The sequence below is a fragment of the Hoplias malabaricus genome, chromosome 14 (genome assembly GCF_029633855.1).
Source record: "Hoplias malabaricus isolate fHopMal1 chromosome 14, fHopMal1.hap1, whole genome shotgun sequence".
Taxonomy (NCBI): Eukaryota; Metazoa; Chordata; class Actinopteri; order Characiformes; family Erythrinidae; genus Hoplias; species Hoplias malabaricus.
The window spans coordinates 39528258-39553449 of NC_089813.1; the positions used below are offsets into that span (position 1 = coordinate 39528258).

Consider the following 25192-nt stretch of genomic DNA (forward strand, 5'->3'; position numbering starts at 1 on the left):
CAGAGCTCTCTGTGTTCCCCACCCCACTGTGGTCAGGAGCTCTGGGCATCGACTGAAAGGAGGGATCGGGGTCCAGGAGCAGTTTTCTGGGGTCACTCTCGGTGATGAGGCGAGGAGCTCCGTGATAAAGGAGGAAGGAACAGGGACTTTACTCATCCTGATGTCTTTGAAGGCCTCTTTTGATCAAACTAATGTCTGAGCTTTAAATAAGAGCCTCCTCCAGCGTCCTCTTTAGCGATGGTCTAATCATTTGCAGCTGATGTGCTGCACCAGGTTTCAATGTAAACATTTCAAATTGTATTAAATGTGGTGGTGTCCTAACTTTCTTCTGAAAAGAAATGTATGTTTTCCTTTATTATGTTTGTAAGTCATTTCCTGTGTGTCACGCCCTGGTCCTGTCATGTGTCTGTTTTCCCGGCCATGCTCCTGCACATGGTTCTGTTTGTTATTGATCTTGTCTCCGCCCTAGTCCCGCCTTAGTTCCTCCTCCTCGTCAGTGTCTCCATCTGTGTCTCTTTTGTGGTCCTGCCCCTTGTTATCTGTCTCAGGTGTCCCTTGTCTGTGTTGTATATTTAAGTTCCTTTGTGTGACTTCCTGGTTGTTGGATATTCCACATTCACTTGTCTGTGTCTGGTCTGTTTTGTCTCGTCTGTTCCTCAGTCCCTTCAAGTCAGTCTTTGTATCTTTGGTTAAGTTTTCTCTATCTGTCTCTCTCTGTCTAAGTCTCGGTTTAGCTCTCTCAGACAGACACAGACTCTGTCTGTAGATCTCTCTCTGTCTGTAGCTCACTGTCTCTGTCTGTAGATCTCTCTCTGTCTGTAGCTCACTCTCTGTCTGTAGCTCTCTCTCTGTCTGTGTCTGTAGCTCTCTGTCTGTAGATCTCTCTCTCTGTCTGTGTCTGTAGCTCTCTCTCTGTCTGTGTCTGTAGCTCTCTCTCTGTCTGTGTCTGTAGCTCTCTCTCTGTCTGTAGCTCACTGTCTCTGTCTGTAGATCTCTCTCTGTCTGTAGCTCACTCTCTGTCTGTAGCTCTCTCTCTGTCTGTGTCTGTAGCTCTCTGTCTGTAGATCTCTCTCTCTGTCTGTGTCTGTAGCTCTCTCTCTGTCTGTGTCTGTAGCTCTCTCTCTGTCTGTGTCTGTAGCTCTCTCTCTGTCTGTGTCTGTAGCTCTCTCTCTGTCTGTAGCTCACTGTCTCTGTCTGTAGATCTCTCTCTGTCTGTAGCTCACTCTCTGTCTGTAGCTCTCTCTCTGTCTGTGTCTGTAGCTCTCTGTCTGTAGATCTCTCTCTCTGTCTGTGTCTGTAGCTCTCTCTCTGTCTGTGTCTGTAGCTCTCTCTCTGTCTGTGTCTGTAGCTCTCTCTCTGTCTGTAGCTCTCTCTCTGTCTGTAGCTCTCTCTCTGTCTGTAGCTCACTCTCTGTCTGTAGCTCTCTCTCTGTCTGTGTCTGTAGCTCTCTCTCTGTCTGTAGATCTCTCTCTCTCTCTCTGTCTGTAGCTCTCTCTCTGTCTGTAGCTCTCTCTCTGTCTGTAGCTCACTCTCTGTCTGTAGCTCACTCTCTGTCTGTAGCTCTCTCTCTGTCTGTGTCTGTAGCTCTCTGTCTGTAGATCTCTCTCTCTGTCTGTGTCTGTAGCTCTCTCTCTGTCTGTGTCTGTAGCTCTCTCTCTGTCTGTGTCTGTAGCTCTCTCTCTGTCTGTGTCTGTAGCTCTCTCTCTGTCTGTGTCTGTAGCTCTCTCTCTGTCTGTGTCTGTAGCGCTCTCTGTGTCTGTAGCGCTCTCTGTGTCTGTAGCTCTCTCTCTCTCTGTGTCTGTAGCTCTCTCTCTCTCTGTGTCTGTAGCTCTCTCTCTCTCTGTGTCTGTAGCTCTCTGTCTGTAGATCTCTCTCTCTGTCTGTGTCTGTAGATCTCTCTCTCTGTCTGTGTCTGTAGCTCTCTCTCTGTCTGTGTCTGTAGCTCTCTCTCTGTCTGTGTCTGTAGCTCTCTCTCTGTTTGTAGCTCTCTCTCTCTCTGTTTGTAGCTCTCTCTCTGTCTGTGTCTGTAGCTCTCTCTCTGTCTGTGTCTGTAGCTCTCTCTCTGTCTGTGTCTGTAGCTCTCTCTCTGTCTGTGTCTGTAGCTCTCTCTCTGTCTGTGTCTGTAGCTCTCTCTCTGTCTGTGTCTGTAGCTCTCTCTCTGTTTGTAGCTCTCTCTCTGTCTGTGTCTGTAGCTCTCTCTCTGTTTGTAGCTCTCTCTCTGTCTGTGTCTGTAGCTCTCTGTGTCTGTAGCTCACGGTCTTTCTTTGTCCAAGTTTCCTGTAAAGTTTTATAAGTCTGTCTGTTTTGTTATAAATAAAAGTCAGTGTGTTATGTCAGTCCGCCCGGTCCTGACCCTCTGTTTTATCTGTTTAGTTATAAGCTCCATCTCTCAGAACTGTTCAAATGGAGCTCAAATGTCTATTTAAATATGTTCAAAAAGACAAAGGTTTTCATGGGGTCCTAACTTTGTCACATGACTGTATGTAAATGAGTATGCTAATCACAGATCATGATTATACATATTTATCTTGTAAGCTTTTGAAGTGTATTTGGAAACATTGAATTTCTGGACATTACAATCTCTGAATCTAACACAGAATGTGTGTTCTCTTGCGCTGTGTGTGTGTGTGTTCTGCAGATTCTATGCTGCTGAAATCTGTATAGCTCTGAACTTCCTGCATGAGAAGGGCATCATTTACAGAGATCTGAAACTGGACAACGTTCTCCTGGACCAGGACGGACACATCAAACTCACTGACTACGGCATGTGCAAGGTGACAGTGCTTATAACACGATAATAACACATCAAACCCATCCACTACAGCACATGCAGGGCGACCAGTGCTTATAACACATTAATAATAACCATTCGTTCCTCTTCGATAATGAACACAACCCAAATATCCATCACTTCTCACACAGCCGTGTGTTTCAGGAGGGAATCAGACCCGGGGACACCACCAGCACCTTCTGTGGCACTCCCAACTACATCGCTCCGGAAATCCTCCGAGGAGAAGACTACGGTACACACCCCGCACTGGCCACTTTATCAGAAACACCCCCCTTCTACTGACGCTCACTGGCCACTTTATCAGAAACACCCCCCTTCTACTGACGCTCACTGGCCACTTTATCAGAAACACCCCCCTTCTACTGACGCTCACTGGCCACTTTATCAGAAACACCCCCCTCTACTGACACTCACTGGCCACTTTATCAGAAACACCCCCCTTCTACTGACGCTCACTGGCCACTTTATCAGAAACACCCCCCTTCTACTGACACTCACTGGCCACTTTATCAGAAACACCCCCCTCTACTGACACTCACTGGCCACTTTATCAGAAACACCCCCCTCTACTGACACTCACTGGCCACTTTATCAGAAACACCCCCCTTCTACTGACGCTCACTGGCCACTTTATCAGAAACACCCCCCTTCTACTGACGCTCACTGGCCACTTTATCAGAAACACCCCCCTCTACTGACACTCACTGGCCACTTTATCAGAAACACCCCCCTTCTACTGATGCTCACTGGCCACTTTATCAGAAACCCCCCCCCCCCTTCTACTGACACTCACTGGCCACTTTATCAGAAACACCCCCCCTTTCTACTGACGCTCACTGGCCACTTTATCAGAAACACCCCCCTCTACTGACACTCACTGGCCACTTTATCAGAAACACCCCCCTTCTACTGACACTCACTGGCCACTTTATCAGAAACACCCCCCTTCTACTGACGCTCACTGGCCACTTTATCTGAAACACCCCCCTTCTACTGACGCTCACTGGCCACTTTATCAGAAACACCCCCCCCTACTGACACTCACTGGCCACTTTATCAGAAACACCCCCCTTCTACTGACGCTCACTGGCCACTTTATCAGAAACACCCCCCTTCTACTGACACTCACTGGCCACTTTATCAGAAACACCCCCCTCTACTGACACTCACTGGCCACTTTATCAGAAACACCCCCCTTCTACTGACGCTCACTGGCCACTTTATCTGAAACACCCCCCTTCTACTGACGCTCACTGGCCACTTTATCAGAAACACCCCCCCCCCTTCTACTGACTCTCACTGGCCACTTTATCAGAAACACCCCCCTTCTACTGACACTCACTGGCCACTTTATCAGAAACACCCCCCTCTACTGACACTCACTGGCCACTTTATCAGAAACACCCCCCTCTACTGACACTCACTGGCCACTTTATCAGAAACACCCCCCTCTACTGACACTCACTGGCCACTTTATCAGAAACACCCCCCTCTACTGACACTCACTGGCCACTTTATCAGAAACACCCCCCTCTACTGACACTCACTGGCCACTTTATCAGAAACACCCCCCTCTACTGACACTCACTGGCCACTTTATCAGAAACACCCCCCTCTACTGACACTCACTGGCCACTTTATCAGAAACACCCCCCTTCTACTGACACTCACTGGCCACTTTCTCAGAAACACCCCCCTTCTACTGACGCTCACTGGCCACTTTATCAGAAACACCCCCCTCTACTGACACTCACTGGCCACTTTATCAGAAACACCCCCCTTCTACTGACGCTCACTGGCCACTTTATCAGAAACACCCCCCCCCCTTCTACTGACTCTCACTGGCCACTTTATCAGAAACACCCCCCTTCTACTGACACTCACTGGCCACTTTATCAGAAACACCCCCCTCTACTGACACTCACTGGCCACTTTATCAGAAACACCCCCCTCTACTGACACTCACTGGCCACTTTATCAGAAACACCCCCCTCTACTGACACTCACTGGCCACTTTATCAGAAACACCCCCCTTCTACTGACGCTCACTGGCCACTTTATGAGAAACACCCCCCCCCCCTTCTACTGACTCTCACTGGCCACTTTATCAGAAACACCCCCCCCCTCTACTGACACTCACTGGCCACTTTATCAGAAACACCCCCCTTTTACTGACGCTCACTGGCCACTTTATCAGAAACACCCCCCTTTTACTGACGCTCACTGGCCACTTTATCAGAAACACCCCCCTCTACTGACACTCACTGGCCACTTTATCAGAAACACCCCCCTCTACTGACACTCACTGGCCACTTTATCAGAAACACCCCCCCCCTTCTACTGACTCTCACTGGCCACTTTATCAGAAACACCCCCCTTCTACTGACACTCACTGGCCACTTTATCAGAAACACCCCCCTCTACTGACACTCACTGGCCACTTTATCAGAAACACCCCCCTCTACTGACACTCACTGGCCACTTTATCAGAAACACCCCCCTCTACTGACACTCACTGGCCACTTTATCAGAAACACCCCCCTTCTACTGACGCTCACTGGCCACTTTATCAGAAACACCCCCCCCCCCTTCTACTGACTCTCACTGGCCACTTTATCAGAAACACCCCCCCCCCTCTACTGACACTCACTAGCCACTTTATCAGAAACACCCCCCTTTTACTGACGCTCACTGGCCACTTTATCAGAAACACCCCCCTTTTACTGACGCTCACTGGCCACTTTATCAGAAACACCCCCCTTCTACTGACACTCACTGGCCACTTTATCAGAAACACCCCCCTTCTACTGACGCTCACTGGCCACTTTATCTGAAACACCCCCCTTCTACTGACGCTCACTGGCCACTTTATCAGAAACACCCCCCTCTACTGACACTCACTGGCCACTTTATCAGAAACACCCCCCTTCTACTGACACTCACTGGCCACTTTATCAGAAAGACCCCCCTCTACTGACACTCACTGGCCACTTTATCAGAAACACCCCCCTTCTACTGACGCTCACTGGCCACTTTATCAGAAACACCCCCCTCTACTGACACTCACTGGCCACTTTATCAGAAACACCCCCCCCCCCCTTCTACTGACTCTCACTGGCCACTTTATCAGAAACACCCCCCTTCTACTGACACTCACTGGCCACTTTATCAGAAACACCCCCCTTTTACTGACGCTCACTGGCCACTTTATCAGAAACACCCCCCTTCTACTGACACTCACTGGCCACTTTATCGGAAACACCCCCCTTTTACTGACGCTCACTGGCCACTTTATCAGAAACACCCCCCTCTACTGACACTCACTGGCCACTTTATCAGAAACACCCCCCTTCTACTGACGCTCACTGGCCACTTTATCAGAAACACCCCCCCCCCCCCTTCTACTGACTCTCACTGGCCACTTTATCAGAAACACCCCCCCCCTCTACTGACACTCACTGGCCACTTTATCAGAAACACCCCCCCCCTCTACTGACGCTCACTGGCCACTTTATCAGAAACACCCCCCTTTTACTGACGCTCACTGGCCACTTTATCAGAAACACCCCCCTTCTACTGACACTCACTGGCCACTTTATCAGAAACACCCCCCTTCTACTGACGCTCACTGGCCACTTTATCTGAAACACCCCCCTTCTACTGACGCTCACTGGCCACTTTATCAGAAACACCCCCCTCTACTGACACTCACTGGCCACTTTATCAGAAACACCCCCCTTCTACTGACGCTCACTGGCCACTTTATCAGAAACACCCCCCTCTACTGACACTCACTGGCCACTTTATCAGAAACACCCCCCCCCTTCTACTGACTCTCACTGGCCACTTTATCAGAAACACCCCCCTTCTACTGACACTCACTGGCCACTTTATCAGAAACACCCCCCTCTACTGACACTCACTGGCCACTTTATCAGAAACACCCCCCTCTACTGACACTCACTGGCCACTTTATCAGAAACACCCCCCTCTACTGACACTCACTGGCCACTTTATCAGAAACACCCCCCTTCTACTGACGCTCACTGGCCACTTTATCAGAAACACCCCCCCCCCCTTCTACTGACTCTCACTGGCCACTTTATCAGAAACACCCCCCCCCCTCTACTGACACTCACTAGCCACTTTATCAGAAACACCCCCCTTTTACTGACGCTCACTGGCCACTTTATCAGAAACACCCCCCTTTTACTGACGCTCACTGGCCACTTTATCAGAAACACCCCCCTTCTACTGACACTCACTGGCCACTTTATCAGAAACACCCCCCTTCTACTGACACTCACTGGCCACTTTATCAGAAACACCCCCCTTCTACTGACGCTCACTGGCCACTTTATCTGAAACACCCCCCTTCTACTGACGCTCACTGGCCACTTTATCAGAAACACCCCCCTCTACTGACACTCACTGGCCACTTTATCAGAAACACCCCCCTTCTACTGACGCTCACTGGCCACTTTATCAGAAACACCCCCCTCTACTGACACTCACTGGCCACTTTATCAGAAACACCCCCCCCCTTCTACTGACTCTCACTGGCCACTTTATCAGAAACACCCCCCTTCTACTGACACTCACTGGCCACTTTATCAGAAAGACCCCCCTCTACTGACACTCACTGGCCACTTTATCAGAAACACCCCCCTCTACTGACACTCACTGGCCACTTTATCAGAAACACCCCCCTCTACTGACACTCACTGGCCACTTTATCAGAAACACCCCCCTTCTACTGACGCTCACTGGCCACTTTATCAGAAACACCCCCCTCTACTGACACTCACTGGCCACTTTATCAGAAACACCCCCCCCCCCCTTCTACTGACTCTCACTGGCCACTTTATCAGAAACACCCCCCTTCTACTGACACTCACTGGCCACTTTATCAGAAACACCCCCCTCTACTGACACTCACTGGCCACTTTATCAGAAACACCCCCCTCTACTGACACTCACTGGCCACTTTATCAGAAACACCCCCCTTTTACTGACGCTCACTGGCCACTTTATCAGAAACACCCCCCTTTTACTGACGCTCACTGGCCACTTTATCAGAAACACCCCCCTTTTACTGACGCTCACTGGCCACTTTATCAGAAACACCCCCCTCTACTGACACTCACTGGCCACTTTATCAGAAACACCCCCCTTCTACTGACGCTCACTGGCCACTTTATCAGAAACACCCCCCCCCCCGGTTCCCTGTGACTCTCTCTGTGTTTCTCAGGGTTCAGTGTTGACTGGTGGGCTCTGGGGGTGCTGATGTTTGAGATGATGGCCGGCAGATCTCCGTTTGACATCATCACAGACAATCCAGACATGAACACAGAGGAGTATCTCTTTCAGGGTGAGAAACACACACTCACCAAACTTCACACACAGATAAACACACACAGCACAAATCACAATCTCTCTGTCTCTCTCTCTGTGTCTCTTTCTCTCTCTCTCTATTCTCTGTCTTTGTCTCTCTCTCTCTCTCTCTCTCTGTGTGTGTCTCATTCTCTCTCTCTGTCATTCTTTCTCCCTCTCTCTCTCTCTCGCTCTCTCTCTCTCTCTCTGTGTGTGTCTCATTCTCTCTCTCTGTCATTCTCTCTCTCTCTCTCTCTCTCTCTCTCCCCCCCTGTGTTGCATGCTGGGAGTTGTGTGAGAGTGGTGTGGGGTGAGACTGTGCTGGTGAGAGCTGGCTGATTGTTTCACTTTTCACTTGGTGAGTAGTTGTACATTTGGTTGTTGGAGCTGGTGTCAGTGCTGGGAGCGGAGAGATGGCGTCTCTTGGAGAGACACCGCCTTTGTCCCTCCGCCATGGCTTTAGATGTGTTACTGAGGATAATGTCATGGTGGAGGATGAAAATATTCAGTCTGCTTCCCGCGTGAATAAAGCTGTTGTGGTTTTTCTAAGAGAAGAGAAGCTAGTCAGTCTGGTGATCGGACGCGGTCTGGTTATTAACGACTCGTTTGTTCAAGTTTCGGCGCTGTTTGCTCCGTCAAGGATCACCATTTCAAATGTCCCGCCATTTATTCCCAACAACAGGGATCCGTGCACCATCGCTCCAAACATGTGACTGTGGGGGCCCGCTCCTGGAGTGTAAGGGGGAAGCCAGCGTGGTCTTGGGGGTGGTCAGTGGAATGCTTTTGTACAGAGACTGTATAACAGTTTTAAATAAAAGGCTGGATGGTAGGTCTGACTCTCTGTGGCGCAGGGAATTGGTGTAAAATAACGACACAAAGCCAGAGTGGAGGATCTTATACAAACCGCCTTTGACCAAAAAAAGCTGCTGACCTTCAGTGGAGAATCCTCTAACCTGGTTTATTTATTATTTTGATTCCTGTACAGCTTTGAAATGAGGATTGGTTTATAATAAAGGAGTGTTAAAATCTCTCTCTCTCTCTCAGTGATTCTGGAGAAGCCGATCCGTATCCCTCGTTCTCTCTCTGTGAAAGCGGCGAGTGTTCTGAAAGGTTTTCTAAACAAGGTCAGAGCCACACACACGCACACACACACACATCAATCCCCAATAAAACCAGCTGTTACTGAAGTCGTTTGTATTTTCATTCATCTCTTTGGGGTTGTTTGTTTGCTGTTTAGGACCCAAAGGAGCGGCTGGGGTGCCAGGTCCAAACGGGTTTTACAGACATTAAATCACACACCTTCTTCAGGAGCATCGACTGGGACCAGGTCCGGCTCCATCACTCATTCATTCACCTCTGAGACACACTGTCTCTGAGTGATGGACTCTGTGCTGTTTGTGAGTGAGTGACCGAGTGAGGGTGATGAATGACTGATAGACACTGTGCTGTGTGAGTGACAGAGTGAAGGTGATGAATGAGTGATGACACTGTGCTGTGTGTGTGACAGGGTGAAGTTGATGAATGGCTGATGGACACAGTTGTGTGTGTGAGTGACAGAGTGAGGATGATGAAAGAGTGATGGACACTGTGTTGTATGAGTGACAGAGTGAAGGTGATGAATGAGTGATGGACACTGCTGTGTGTGAGTGAGTGACAGGGTGAAGGTGATGAATAAGTGATGGCCACTGCTGTAAGTGACAGAGTGAAGGTGATGAATGAGTGATGGACACTGTGCTGTGTGAGTGACAGAGTGAAGGTGATGAACGAGTGATAGACACTGCTGTGAGTGACTGAATGAGTGATGACACTGTGCTGTGTGTGAGTAACAGAGTGAGGTTGATGAATGAGTGATGGACACTGTGCTGTGTGAGTGAAGGTGATGAATGAGTGATGGGCACTGCTGTAAGTGACAGAGTGAAGGTGATGAATGAGTGATGGAAACTGTGCTGTATGTGAGTGACAGAGTGAGGGTGATGAGTGAGTGATGGACACTGCTGTGTGTGAGTGACAGAGTGAAAGTGATGAATGGGTGATGACACTGTGCTGTATGTGAGTGAGCAACATAGTGAAGGTGATGAATGAGTGATGGACACTGCTGTGTGTGTGAGTGACAGAATGAAGGTGATGAATGAGTGATGGACATTGTGCTGTGTGTGAGTGAGTGACAGAGTGAAGGTGATGAATGGGTGATGACACTGTGCTGTGTATGACAGAGTGAAGGTGATGAATGAGTGAGGAACGCTGTGTGAGTGCGTGACAGTGGAGGTGATGAATGAGTGATAGACACTGCTGTGCGAGTGACAGAGTGAGGGTGATGGGTGAGTGATGGACACTGCTGTGTGTGAGTGACAGAGTGAAGGTGATGAATGAGTGATGGACACTGCTGTGTGAGTGAAGGTGATGAATGAGTGATGGACACTGCTGTGAGTGACAGAGTGAAGGTGATAAATGAGTGATGGAAACTGCTGTGTGTGAGTGACAGAGTGAAGGTGATGAATGAGTGATGGACACTGCTGTGTGAGTGAAGGTGATGAATGAGTGATGGACACTGCTGTGAGTGACAGAGTGAAGGAGATGAATGAGTGATGGACACTGCTGTGTGTGAGTGACAGAGTGAGGGTGATGGGTGAGTGATGGACACTGCTGTGTGTGAGTGACAGAGTGAAGGTGATGAATGAGTGATGGACACTGTGCTGTGTGAGTGAAGGTGATGAATGAGTGATGGACACTGCTGTGAGTGACAGAGTGAAGGTGATAAATGAGTGATGGACACTGCTGTGTGTGAGTGACAGAGTGAAGGTGATGAATGAGTGATGGACACTGCTGTGAGTGACAGACTGAAGGAGATGAATGAGTGATGGACACTGCTGTGAGTGACAGAGTGAATGAGATGAATTAGTGATGTACACTGCTCTGTGTGAGTGACAGAGTGAATGTGATGAATGAGTGATGGACATTGTGCTGTGTGTGAGTGAGTGATAGAGTGAAGGTGATGAATGAGTGATGGACACTGCTGTGTGTTAGTGACAGAGTGAAGGTGATGAATGAGTGATGGACACTGTGCTGTTTGTGAGTGAGTGACAGAGTGAAGGTGATGAATGAGTGATGGACACTGCTGTAAGTGACAGAGTGAAGGTGATGAATGAGTGATGGACACTGTGCTGTAAGTGACAGAGTGAAGGTGATGAATGAGTGATGGACACTGTGCTGTAAGTGACAGAGTGAAGGTGATGAATGAGTGATGGACACTGTGCTGTATGTGAGTGAGCAACATAGTGAAGGTGATGAATGAGTGATGACACTGTGCTGTGTGAGTGACAGAGTGTAGGTGATGAATGAGTGATGGACGCTGTGTGAGTGAGTGACAGTGAAGGTGATGAATGAGTGATGGACACTGCTGTTTGACTGAGTGAGTGACATAGTGAGAGTGATGAATGACTGATAGACACTGCTGTGTGAGTGACAGAGTGAGGGTGATGAGTGAGTGATGGACACTGCTGTATGTGTGAGTAACAGAGTGAGGTTGATGAATGGGTGATGGACACTGTGCTGTATGTGAGTGAGCAACATAGTGAAGGTGATGAATGAGTGATGGACACAGTTGTGTGTGAGAGTGACAGAGTGAGGGTGATGAATGAGTGATGGACACTGCTGTGTGTGAGTAAGTGACAGAGTGAAAGTGATGAATGAATGATGGACACTGTGCTGTGTGGGTGAGTGACATAGTGAGGGTGATGAATGAGTGATGGACACTGTGCTGTGTGTGACAGAATAAAGGTGATGAATGAGTGATGGCACTGTGCTGTGTGTAAGTGACAGAGTGAAGGTGATGAGTGAGTGATGGACACTGTGCTGTGTGTGAGTGAGTGACAGAGTGAAGGTGATGAATGAGTGATGGACACTGCTGTATGTGTGAGTAACAGAGTGAGGTTGATGAATGGGTGATGGACACTGCTGTATGTGAGTGAGCAACATAGTGAAGGTGATGAATGAGTGATGGACACAGTTGTGTGTGAGTGACAGAGTGAGGGTGATGAATGAGTAATGGACACTGCTGTGTGTGAGTGAGTGACAGAGTGAAAGTGATGAATGAATGATGGACACTGTGCTGTGTGGGTGAGTGACATAGTGAGGATGATGAATGAGTGATGGACACTGTGCTGTGTGTGACAGAATAAATGTGATGAATGAGTGATGGCACTGTGCTGTGTGTAAGTGACAGAGTGAAGGTGATGAATGAGTGATGGCACTGTGCTGTGTGTAAGTGACAGAGTGAAGGTGATGAGTGAGTGATGGACACTGTGCTGTGTGTGAGTGAGTGACAGAGTGAAGGTGATGAATGAGTGATGGACACTGCTATGAGTGATGGACACTGTGCTGTGTTGCAGCTGGAGCAGAAGCAGGTGACTCCACCGTTCACGCCCCAGATCACAGACGACTACGGCCTGGACAACTTCGACACACAGTTCACCAATGAACCGGTCCAACTCACACCGGACGACGAGTGTGTATTTCACACACACACAGATAAATACACACTGATACTGACACACACACACACATACAAATATATATATACACACACTGATACACACACGCACTGACACAGATATATAGACTCACTGATATACACGCGCACTGACACAGATAAATACACACTGCTACACACACACACACACACACACACAAACACATTTTAGCTGAATTAATGTATTGTGTTGATTGTTAATCTGGTTGATGTATTGATTGTTTTACTGTTTGCTGCATTGATTGCTGGGTTGATTATTGATTGTTTTTACGGATTTTGTTGTATTGATTGATTACGGGACTGATACTGTATTGTTCTATTGATTGTGTGTTGTGTGTCTCTCCTCAGGGATGTGATAAAGAGAATAGACCAGTCCGAGTTTGAAGGGTTCGAGTACATTAACCCTTTACTGCTCTCCACCGAGGAGTCCGTATGAGGAGGACCACCCAGAACAGAGCCGTGAACTCGCGGACGCTTCGGTTCCTGCCGGTGCCGCAGGGGTTGGACCTGACCACGTTCGGGACGAGAACTGGACTTTACTTTCTGTTCCTTTAAAACTGAGTCCAGGACTAAAGCAGCATTGCCATGGAAACATCTGATCTCTGACTCTAGAGGACCTCCACCCAAAAATGGAAATTCCCAAAAAACAAAGACAGACAAAACTTTCAGCTGCTGATTGTCTTCCTCGGTTCGCCTCATTCTCCCTGAGCCTCTCGCACATGCTCGTTTGTTGTTTGTTGCCGGGACTAAACTCGGCTCCTCGGCTCTATGCCTGCGCTCGTCTTTTTTCCATCGACCCCAGTTCTTTCCGAAGACTCCATATTAAACCTGCACTTTTCTGCTTTTTTTATTGTTTTTAACGGAATGCTGCAGGGGGCGCCACCCTCTGGCGGACACCGAATGTAGGAGGCTGTGGAAGAGCCGGAGCTGAGCGGCAGGGAGAAGGATCCGGTCACAGCGTCAGTGAGGCCTTTATTGTTTTATGTAGAATGGCCCGTTATTAATGGTTCAGATCTCGTTTCAACGGAGATGCTTAGACCCTCGGACGGTCACACACATTTCTTCTGATTTTTTTTTTTATTGGAAGAAGTGCCTCAAAAATTTCCAACACAGAGTCCTTCCCGATGCAGAGCTCCTCAAAATTCAGGATTAACTCAAACGGGTCACTGCCCCCGAGAATGTGGAACATTGATGAATGAATGAAACCACACACACACACACAAACGGAGATAGCGCCCCCTGCAGGAAGATGAAAGCAGTTTATTAATAACAGAATAAAGTCATTTTGGAGCTTCATGAGTTAATGTCTGAGCTGAAACCAACCAATCACAAAGCAGCTCATTACTGTGTAAAACTCTTAATTACAGCCAATTGTTTCCCTGAAGAGTGTGTGTGTGTGTGTTTGTGTGTAAATCTGTATGAGTGAAAATGAATAAGGTTCTTAAACACAGTAATTTCCATATTTCCATTACACACAGAAAGGTCTGCTTCACACCAAGACGTTCATTCATTCATTCATCTTCTGTAACGTGGTCAGAGTGGTCCTGGGGGTCGCTGGATACAAGGCAGGGACACAACCTGGACAGACCATCACACACTCACCCAGTCACACACCTGTGGAGAGTTTCACACACTCACCCAGTCACTTACACACATATACACACCTGTGGAGAGTTTCACACACTCACCCAGTCACTTACACACACACACACACCTGTGGAGAGTTTCACACACTCACCCAGTCACTTACACACATATACACACCTGTGGAGAGTTTCACACGCTCACCCAGTCACACCCACACACACGCACACCTGTGGAGAGTTTCACACACTCAACCAGTCACTTACACACACGCACACCTGTGGAGTTTCACACACTCACCCAGTCACTTACACACATACACACACCTGTGGAGAGTTTCACACACTCACCCAGTCACTTACACACATACACACACCTGTGGAGAGTTTCACACACTCACCCAGTCACTTACACACATATACACACCTGTGGAGAGTTTCACACGCTCACCCAGTCACACCCACACACACGCACACCTGTGGAGAGTTTCACACACTCAACCAGTCACTTACACACACGCACACCTGTGGAGTTTCACACACTCACCCAGTCACTTACACACATACACACACCTGTGGAGAGTTTCACACGCTCACCCAGTCACACCCACACACACACACCTGTGGAGAGTTTCACACACTCAACCAGTCACTTACACACACGCACACCTGTGGAGTTTCACACACTCACCCAGTCACTTACACACATACACACACCTGTGGAGAGTTTCACACACTCACCCAGTCACTTACACACATACACACACCTGTGGAGAGTTTCACACACTCACCCAGTCACTTACACACATACACACACCTGTGGAGGGTTTCACACACTCACCCAGTCACTTACACACACCTGTGGAGAGTTTCACACACTCACCCAGTCACTCACCTGCATGCACACACAGACACGGATAGTTATATGTTTTAAAAATAACATTATCAAACAGCTTTGATTTCCAAAATTTACTTAACATCAACAAACATCATCACAATAATAACAAAGCAACATCAAAAAAACATCAGAGCAGTTTGGGCAGTTATTACCTGAAAAAGAATCCTCAAAAACACACCGCACTCTCCACAAACTAGCTCCAGCCCTTCAGCCTCAACCCTGCAGGCCACCTGTGGTTCTGTCCTGCACTGCATTGCTCCAGATCAGACAGTCCTGACCGGATGCTCCAGATCAGACAGTCCTGACCGGACGCTCCAGATTCAAGTCCTGACCGGACGCTCCAGATCAGACAGTCCTGACGATCCAGATCCGAGTCCTGACCGGTGGCTTCAGATCAGACAGTCCTGACCCTGAACTTGTCTCCACTCTTGTGTCCATTGGGGGTCTTTTGTATTTTCTGTTTGTTTTATTAATGAATCTGAAGTAGAATCTGATGGAGTGTGTGTGGTGGTGGGGGGGGGGGATGAACAATTCAGACGAGCGTAAATCAGTAAATGTTCATCATTAAAAAAACAATCTGTCTTTCTTTCCTTCAAACACAGCGCTACATGCTGGAACTCCACTGAGAACAAAAACCACAATCTTTAATACAGAGACATTAGTGGATCAGACTCAGCGGTGCCCTGTGGACAGACACGGCGTCCTGATGAAGGACTAGAGGACGAGCGACACACACTGTGCAGCGACAGATGAGCTACTGTCTCTGACTCTACATCTACAAGGTGGACCAACGAGGGAGGAGTGTCTCACAGAGTGGACAGAGAGTGGACACAGGGTTCAAAACTCCAGCTGCACTGCTGTGTCTGATCCACTCGCACCAGCACAACATGAAGTAACAGTTTATTTCATAATGTTACTGGGATGTATCACAGTTCTGCAGGTTCTCCAAACAGTGGGAGAGAACCTCAGGAGCCGAAACTCTGGAGATTGTGGAGGACGTCTCAGATTCACCAAACGATATCTGAGTTCATCTCTGACAAACACTGAGCCAAGTGTCCATCACACTCCATCTGGGAGAACCTAAAACAGAACGGAGAACACATAAAACCATCAGAATGAGACACTGAATCTTAGCAGTGTTAATGTGAAGAGTAATAAAGCCTCACCGTGCTGGAAACGGCATCAGACACATCGGACAACATTCCAGTGTACACTGTGATAAACCTGACCCCAATCCAGATCCTGATCCTACTCCAGAAGTTCTGGGTTTACTTTCTGGATCATCCTCCAGGATAGAAACTCCAGATCCAGAGCTACATTCCTCTCTCTCTCTGGCTCCAGAACCTTTTGTAGACTCCGACTTGGTTTCCACCACTTTATAGACACATTCCATGTTGGAGAATCCGGGTTTACTTTCCAATTCTCTTCCTCCCCGCTTTCTCTCTCGCAGTTGTGTTGGTTTTATGCTGTCACCCTGACAACCAGGTAGGTTTAGATCACCACGCCGACCAGGCTTTTGAATTCCCATTAAAGACTCTCTTCCATTCCCATCAGACTGTTCTGATCCTTTAGTCCAGTTGCGTAACACTGCTGACTGTCTAGGATTGGGTTTATCCTGATTGTCCTCTAGGTGGTGCAGAGAAACCTGATCTGCAGCAGTGTCTTGCATCCGAGCAGCTTCAGGAGACTCAGGCTGGTTCACATCATCAGAAAAAAGGAAGTGTGTGGAAATGTGGACTGGGACGCAGCACTGTGGGTTTAGAGAAGGAAGTTCCCTCACTTCTTCATCTACACTGCACCAACGTCCCGCACTCTCCGATCCGCCTAATCTATTCTCACTGTCCGACCTCTGAAAACAGGAGATTAAAAACACACAGGTCAGTTATGGGACTGGGAGGGGATCAGAATTACTGAGATAAAAGTTAAACAGAAGCAGAATTAAAGCTGTTGATGTATTTCAAGAGTTTGTCCTTGTGAACGTACTGCAGATGTAGGCAAACAGAAACAGAAGGTCCATATAAAATCACGTTGCTAACAGAGACCCCCTATCAAAAAAGCTAAAGGAAGCGAGAAAAACAACAGAAAGCCATTTTAACTAGGCTTTTAAAGAGACTAACAGGCAACTGGCACATCCAAAATCGTGTAGGCTGTAGATGGCATGTGTCACAATTTCGGTGCTGTAACTATGTAGGAGTATAAGGTTGTAGCTGGGGGTTATCAGTATTTCGCTGCTGTAACTGTATGTAGGAGTAAGCGGCTGTAGCTGGTGTGAGTCAGTATTTTGGTGCTGTAACTGTATGTAGGAGTATAAGGTTGTAGCTGGTGGTTGTCAGTATTTCGATGCTCTAACTGTATGCAGGAGTAAACAGATGTAGCTGGTGTGTCAGTATTTCGGTGCTGTAACTGTATGTAGGAGTAAACAGCTGTAGCTGGTGTGTCAGTATTCCGGTGCTGTAACTGTATGTAGGAGTAAATGGCTGTAGCTGGCATGTGTCAGTATTTCGGTGCTGTAACTATGTAGGAGTAAACAGCTGTAGCTGATGTGCGTCAGTATTTCGGTGCTGTAACTGTATGTATGAGTATAAGGCTATAGCTGGTGTGTCAGTATTTCGGTGCTGTAACTGTATGTAGGAGTAAACGGCTGTAGCTGGTGTGTCAGTATTTTGGTGCTGTAACTGTATGTAGGTGTAAACGGCTGTAGCTGGTGTGCGTCAGTATTTCGGTTCTGTAAGCGTATGTAGGCGTAAACGGCTGTAGCTAGTGGTTGTCAGTATTTTGGTGCTGTAACTGTATGTAGGAGTAAACGGCTGTAGCTGGTGTCAGTATTTCTGTGCTGTAACTGTATGTAGGAGTAAACGGCTGTAGCTGGTGTGTGTCAGTGTTTCGTTGCTGTAACTGTATGTATGAGTAAACGGCTGTAACTGGTGTGTGTCAGTATTTCGGTGCTGTAACTGTATGTAGGCGTAAACAGCTGTAGCTGGTGTGTCAGTATTTCGGTGCTGTAACTGTATGTAGGAGTAAACGGCTGTAGCTGATGTGCATCAGTATTTCGGTGCCGTAACTGTATGTAGGAGTAAACGGCTGTAGCTGGTGTGTGTCAGTATATCAGCAACTTCTGTCTCGCCCTTTCCTTGTTCACACTCTGCACTGTTTAGTCATGACAGTCACAAGGGAAATGCTGTTTTCCCAGAAGATTCTTCTTCCTCATCTTCGTCAGACTGTCGTCCCTCACTGAGCTCCGCAGCCTCCTTCACCTTAAACCAACTGGGCTGTCCCAGGGTCAAACTGAGTTTCATAACTCAGCTTCCATTCCCTTCCTCCACCTACAGGCACTCATCATATATTAATATTCATAACCCCACCCCCCTCTCTTTGATCAGGGAGCTGAAATAATGAGTCCCAGTGCGGGGCCTTGCGGTGGCTGCGGTGTAGTGGGTGTGTTTAAAACAGCATTAAACACATCACCACTGTGGGATCCAAACATGAGTACGGGTGGCTAATCTCCCAACTCCATGAAGATAGTGGGAGGGTCCTCGGGTGTGTGATAGCGGACTCGTACCGAGGGGAGGTGGGGGAGATCTGGAACGCAGGAGCTGTGCGTTTCTCGACAAAACGACTGAACAAACTTAGCCCAGAGTCTCTCCTCCTCTGTTAAACCAGGATCAGTCCACCAGCTCTCACTGAAATAAACACACACACACAGAGAGTCAAACACTCACAAAGAAACTCTTGTCTCACCACTTACACAAATTTACCGTTCCACCTTTAATACTGCAGTAAAGCTGGCACTTCCCATTCCACCTTAAATCAGAGCGGAAAGATAAAAACACCAACTAGAGTGCAACAGATTCAAGGTGGATCTGAGAATTCGGATTAGAGCTCGAGTAATCCCGGTCTGAGTGAACACCGGTTTAATTAATCCCTGTTTCTCTCTGCCTCACCTCGGGCGGACTGCGGCTCCGCAGGGTTTGCGCAGACTCTCGGGTTCACTGTAGGTAAGTGTACCCTCGGCTGCGCGCCTCCGCTTCAGTTTGGACATCACTCCTGTTTATTTACAAACAAACACCCCCCAAAACTTCTGCTCCCCTCTCCACACACGCGCGCGCCACGTAGAGAACTCGCAGCTGCGTCAATGCTGCGTCACACCTGCGCAGAGTGTCTGACTACGGGGTTAGGTCACAGTCACGGTTCCTACCCACGGTCTCTGCTTTTCAGGGAGGACTTTACTCAAGACGTAGCTGTGAGGATCTGATGGAGCTCAGCCGCATAAGCAGTGAGAGTCAGAGGCTGGTGTTGGGGATTAGTTCTGGATCAAACTCACCACTCCAATTCAGCTAACAGTCTAAGGGGAAGTTGCAGTGACTGAGCTGCACAGCCAGGGGGCGCTGCAGGAATACACTTCAGCCTCGTGCCGCCAGAGCAGGAACAGAGCAGCATTAATAATCAAGATGCTCTTACACACACACATACACTAACACACTCACACAGTTACACACACATACACTTACACACTCACACAGTTACACTCACACACACACTCACACTCACTTTCTTACACTCACACACTCTTATACTCACTCACACACTCTTACACTCACACACTCTTACACTCACACACTCTTAAACACACTCACACTAACGTTCTAACACACTCTCTCTCACACACATATACAATAACACACTCACACATACACACTCTCTTACACTCACACACTCTTAAACACACACATACACACACTCTCACTTTCTTACACTCACTCACACACACACACACTCTTATACTCACTCACACACACACACACACACACACACTCTCTCTTACACTCACACACTCATACTCACTCACACACTCTCACAGTCACACACTCTTACACTCACACATTGTTACACTCTTACACACACTTGCACTCACACAGGGTTTAATTTGTTTGAAGTGTTTAAGGTGGGGTATTCTTGATGTTTTATTGTGGGTTTAAGGTGGTGTTTAAGTTGTCTAAAGTGTTCATGGTGGGGTGTAATGTTTTCTTAAAGATGTTATCTAATGTGTTGGTCACTCAGTCACTCATTCATTCATTCATTTTCTGTAATGGCTTAGATGTGTTCAGGAAGGAGGAGGGACCATGGCCCAGTCACTGGACATGGCCCCCACAGACATAGGCAAGGCAAGGCTGTTCTCATTGGCTGAGCCTGAAACACTTCTGTTTTACTGCATGGTCATGTGTTCCAAATGCCTGAGGCTAACTGCTGTAGTCTCAGTGGGTGGGGCTAACTGCTGTAGTCTCAGTGGGTGGGGCTAACTGCTGTAGTCTCAGTGGGTGGGGCTAACTGCTGTAGTCTCAGTGGGTGGGGCTAACTGCTGTAGTCTCAGTGGGAGGGGCTAACTGCTGTAGTCTCAGTGGGTGGGGCTAACTGCTGTAGTCTCAGTGGGTGGGGCTAACTGCTGTAGTCTCAGTGGGAGGGGCTAACTGCTGTAGTCTCAGTGGGAGGGGCTAACTGCTGTAGTCTCAGTGGGAGGGGCTAACTGCTGTAGTCTCAGTGGGAGGAGCTAACTGCTGTAGTCTCAGTGGGAGGAGCTGACTGCTGTAGTCTCAGTGGGAGGGACTTACTGCTGTAGTCTCAGTGGGAGGGACTTACTGCTGTAGTCTCAGTGGGTGGGGCTAACTGCTGTAGTCTCAGTGGGTGGGGCTAACTGCTGTAGTCTCAGTGGGTGGGCCTAACTGCTATAGTCTCGGTGGGTGGGCCTAACTGCTGTAGTCTCAGTGGGAGGGGCTAACTGCTGTAGTCTCAGTGGGTGGGGCTAACTGCTGTAGTCTCGGGGGGAGGAGCTAACTGCTGTAGTCTCAGTGGGAGGAGCTAACTGCTGTAGTCTCAGTGGGTGGGGCTAACTGCTGTAGTCTCGGGGGGAGGGGCTAACTGCTGTAGTCTCGGGGGAGGGGCTAACTGCTGTAGTCTCGGTGGGAGGGGCTAACTGCTGTAGTCTCGGTGGGAGGAGCTGACTGCTGTAGTCTCAGTGGGAGGAGCTGACTGCTGTAGTCTCAGTGGGAGGGGCTAACTGCTGTAGTCTCAGTGGGAGGGGCTAACTGCTGTAGTCTCGGTGGGAGGGGCTAACTGCTGTAGTATAAATAGGCAGTGCTAACTGGTGTAGACTGAATGGGCGGGGCTAAACTGTAAATAAACTGCTATTTGTGATGTTTTTGTGTGTTCTGTGGGTTACGGGCTCTTTAAAGGAGTTCTCCATAAACACTGTGGGGTGTACAGTGTGTGTTCGGTTACAGAGCTCAGTGCGAGGAGTGTGTGGAAACCCGAGACCTCTAAACTCCACCCAACACTCTCTCTCTCACACACACATGCACACTCTCTCTCTCTCTCTCTCTCTCTCTCTCTCTCTCTCTCTCTCACACACACACACACACACACTCTCACACACACACTCTCTCTCTCTCACACACACAGACCCATGCACACACTTAGCGAGAGAGAGAAAACACAGACTTATTCAGAGACACACGGGGCGGGGGGACTCACATTCTCTGAGAGAGCGAGACACACAGAGAGTGGGAGGAGAGAGAGACTGATTCGCTGTGTGTGTGTATGTGTGTGTGTGTGGAAATCAGACTGTGAGTCTGCTGCTAGTGTTTTTCGAGCGTGCGGCGCTGGAGGAGCCACAGCAGTGTGAGCTCTGCACAAGACTCCATTCCTCGAGTGTGTGTGTGTGTTTGTGTGTGTGTTTATGTGAATGTGTGTTTGTGTGAATATGTGAGTGTATTTTGTATATGTGTTTTATGTGTGTTTGTGTGTGTGTTAGTGTTTGGAGGCTTCAGGCTCACGGCAGCGCGCTTGTGACGGGGGCGCGCCCGGGTTGGTGTCGCCCTGAGCTGCGGAACAGAGGAACAAACAAATAAACAACTGCGGAGGAGACGGGGACGCTGCTGGGATCCACAGCGGTGTTGGTTCCTCTTGGAGTTTTACTGCTCTGGGGGTCCTTATTTGGGATTTGGTTTTGCTGCACATGCCAAGTGAGAGCCCCAGGTGAGACCCCCAGGCGATGTGGATAGTGAGAACCAATGGAAGAATGGAAGAGGCCAGGGACATCTGGATATATGTTGGGGCTCGTGAAACTGCTGAATGTTTTTGAGAGTTTTGGGATTTCCTTATGTACATCGCGCCAGATGAGACCACCAGGTGATACCTTAGGTGAGACCACCAAGTGACAACCCAGGTGAGGTGCGAACAGGAAAACAAACTTGTGGATTAACTTTGAAGCTTGGGAGAGTTTTTCTTTTTTCTCTTTTTTCTTCTCTGCTTTGCACTCACCCCAGGTGAGACCCTCGGGTGTGACCCACAGGTGACACCACCCAAGTGAGACCTTTCAGGTGAAACACTCCGAAGCCCAGCAGAACAGGGCCCTGGCTCTGGTGATGTGTTCAGATTGACGCAGGAGAGCGCTGGACTCCTGGAGCTCAGAGTTTGTATCTGTGGTCCAGGTGAGACCCGGGTGACGATGGAAGGAGGAACTCGTCAGATGTTTCAGCCTCATGCTCGACTCCAGCAGACGCTGCGTCAGTTCCACCTGAGCTCCATGAGCTCTCTGGGTGGGCCGGCCCGGTGGCAGCATCATCATCACCAGCTCCCTTTCTGCAAGGACGTGGATTTACCTGAGCTCAGTGAACACGAGGCTCAGGTGTGTGTGCCCAGGTTACCCGCAACCGCGGTGCCGCCCCCAGTGGTGCCCTGTCCCCTGCTGGTGCCCTCTGACCAGTCGACGGAGCGCTGTGAGACGGTTCTGGAGAAAGAGACCATCTCCTGCTTCATTGTGGGGGGAGAGAAGCGTCTGTGTTTGCCTCAGATCCTGAACACAGTCCTGCACCACTTCTCTCTGCAGCAGATCAACTCTGTCTGCGATGAGCTGCACATCTACTGCAGCCGCTGCACCGCCGAGCAGCTGGAGATCCTGAAGCTGGTGGGCGTCCTGCCCTTCTCCGCTCCGTCCTGCGGCCTCATCACCAAAACGGATGCGGAGAGGCTGTGCCACGCCCTGATCCATTCTGCTGGCCGGGGGCGGGCCACCTGCCCTAAACTGCAGGAGAACGGCGTTCCGGTGTACCACGAGTGTTTCGGCAGGTGTTCAGGGGTGCTCTTTCCGGAACTGTACGTCACCCCCTCTTCTCCCTGTGTCCAGTGCTCTTACTGTGGCCTGCTGCTCCCGCCGCACAGCTTCGTCGCTCACGCCCACGGAACCACAGAGAACCATACCTGCCACTGGGGCTTCGACTCAGAGAACTGGCGCTCCTACATACTCTTGCTCTCAGGACAGGATGGAGGGAGGAAGGAGGAGAAAGAGAGTGCAGGGGAAGGCGAGGAGGAGGAGAGGATGAAGGAGAGGGAAAGGATGGAGGAGCTGCTGGAAGAGGTGAAGGAAAGGTTCGACTACAGTGGCAGGTTCAAGAGGAAAACACTGAGGGTGAGTTGACAGTTCTGACGAAAGGGGATTTCACAGTCTAGGGCCAAAATAATACAGAGGGGATGATGATGAAGGTGATAATGATGATAATGATGGTGATGATGATGATTAGGGTGATGAAGGTGGTGGTGATGATGATGATGATGATGAAGGTGATGATGGTGAAGATCATGATGATGATGATGAATGTGGTGATGATGATGGCAATGATGATGAAGGTGATGGTGATGATGATGTAGTTGAAGTTGATGGTGATGATGATGATGATGATGAGGATGAGGATGAATGTGATGATGAGGATGCGGATGAATGTGATGGTGATATGATGATGATGATGATGATGATGAGGAGGATGAATGTGATGATGATGATGATGATGAAGAAGTTGAAGGTGATGATGATGATGATGAGGATGAATGTGATGATGATGATGATGATGATGATGATGAAGAAGTTGAAGGTGATGGTGATGATGATGAAGGTGGTGGTGATGATGATGAAGGTGATGGTGATGATGATGAAGGTGGTGGTGATGATGATGAAGAAGAAGTTGAAGGTGATGGTGTTGATGATGAAGTTGAAGGTGATGGTGATGATGAGGATGAATGTGATGATGATGATGATGATGATGATGAATGTGATGGTGATATGATGATGATGATGAAGAAGTTGAAGGTGATGGTGATGATGATGATGAGGATGAATGTGATGATGATGATGATGATGGTGATGGTGATGATGATGAAGGTGATGGTGATGATGATGAAAATGGTGATAATGGTGATGATGATGAAGGTGATGGTGATGATGATGAAGGTGATGGTGATGATGATAATGATGGTGAAGGTGATGGTGATGATGATGATGAAGGTGATGGTGATGATGATAATGATGGTGATGGTGATGATGATGAAGGTGATGATGATGAAGAAGAAGTTGAAGGTGATGGTGTTGATGATGAAAGTGATGTTGGTGATGATGATGATGATGATGATGAAGAAGAAGTTGTTGAAGGTGATGGTGTTGATGTTTAAAGTGATGATGATGAAGAAGAAGTTGAAGGTGATGGTGTTGATGATGATGGTGATGATGATGATGATGAAGAAGAAGTTGAAGGTGATGGTGTTGACGATGAAAGTGATGATGATGATGGTGATGATGATGATGATGAAGAAGAAGTTGAAGGTGATGGTGTTGATGATGAAAGTGATGATGGTGATGGTGATGATGATGATGATGAAGAAGAAGTTGAAGGTGATGGTGTTGATGATGAAAGTGATGTTGGTGATGATGATGATGAAGAAGTTGTTGAAGGTGATGGTGTTGATGATGAAAGTGATGATGATGATGATGATGATGAAGAAGAAGTTGAAGGTGATGGTGTTGATGATGAAAGTGATGATGGTGATGATGATGACGATGATGATGAAGAAGAAGTTGAAGGTGATGGTGTTGATGATGAAAGTGATGATGGTGATGATGATAATGATGAAGAAGTTGTTGAAGGTGATGGTGTTGATGATGAAAGTGATGATGGTGATGGTGATGATGGTGATGA

General features: G+C 48.4%; 3 protein-coding genes across 7 annotated transcripts in view; 2 read left to right on the top strand and 1 right to left on the bottom strand.

Moving 5' to 3' along the window:
• Nucleotides 1–14149, top strand: part of prkcz (protein kinase C, zeta) — a 55348-nt gene extending 41199 nt beyond the window's left edge. For 2 of the 3 annotated variants that reach the window (XM_066644882.1, XM_066644884.1), the window contains 7 exons: nucleotides 2639–2774; nucleotides 2936–3023; nucleotides 8043–8162; nucleotides 9209–9288; nucleotides 9402–9491; nucleotides 12553–12668; nucleotides 13041–14149. In XM_066644882.1, the coding sequence (XP_066500979.1) occupies nucleotides 2639–2774; nucleotides 2936–3023; nucleotides 8043–8162; nucleotides 9209–9288; nucleotides 9402–9491; nucleotides 12553–12668; nucleotides 13041–13128 (718 nt within the window). In that variant the 3' untranslated portion in view covers nucleotides 13129–14149. Of the gene's footprint in view, nucleotides 1–2638; nucleotides 2775–2935; nucleotides 3024–8042; nucleotides 8163–9208; nucleotides 9289–9401; nucleotides 9566–12552; nucleotides 12669–13040 lie in introns of those variants that run through there. The other variant, XM_066644883.1, reaches the window with a different exon arrangement.
• A 1115-nt stretch (nucleotides 14150–15264) lies between these two features.
• Nucleotides 15265–19502, bottom strand: si:ch73-70k4.1 (uncharacterized). The gene is made up of 4 exons (XM_066644893.1): nucleotides 19115–19502; nucleotides 18733–18853; nucleotides 16340–17022; nucleotides 15265–16253 (listed from the first exon to the last, which is right to left on the bottom strand). The coding sequence occupies exons 1-4, from the start codon at nucleotides 19210–19212 to the stop codon at nucleotides 16181–16183; spliced, it is 975 nt and encodes a 324-aa protein (XP_066500990.1). The 5' UTR covers nucleotides 19213–19502; the 3' UTR covers nucleotides 15265–16180.
• The window catches only part of skia (v-ski avian sarcoma viral oncogene homolog a), a 30884-nt gene continuing 24758 nt past the window's right edge, over nucleotides 19067–25192 (top strand). Inside the window, exons 1-2 of one of the 3 annotated variants that reach the window (XM_066644880.1) lie at nucleotides 19067–19168; nucleotides 21979–23634. In XM_066644880.1, coding sequence (XP_066500977.1) covers nucleotides 22675–23634 — 960 coding nt within the window. In that variant the 5' untranslated portion in view covers nucleotides 19067–19168; nucleotides 21979–22674. Of the gene's footprint in view, nucleotides 19169–21683; nucleotides 23635–25192 lie in introns of those variants that run through there. The other 2 variants (XM_066644881.1, XM_066644879.1) reach the window with 2 other exon arrangements.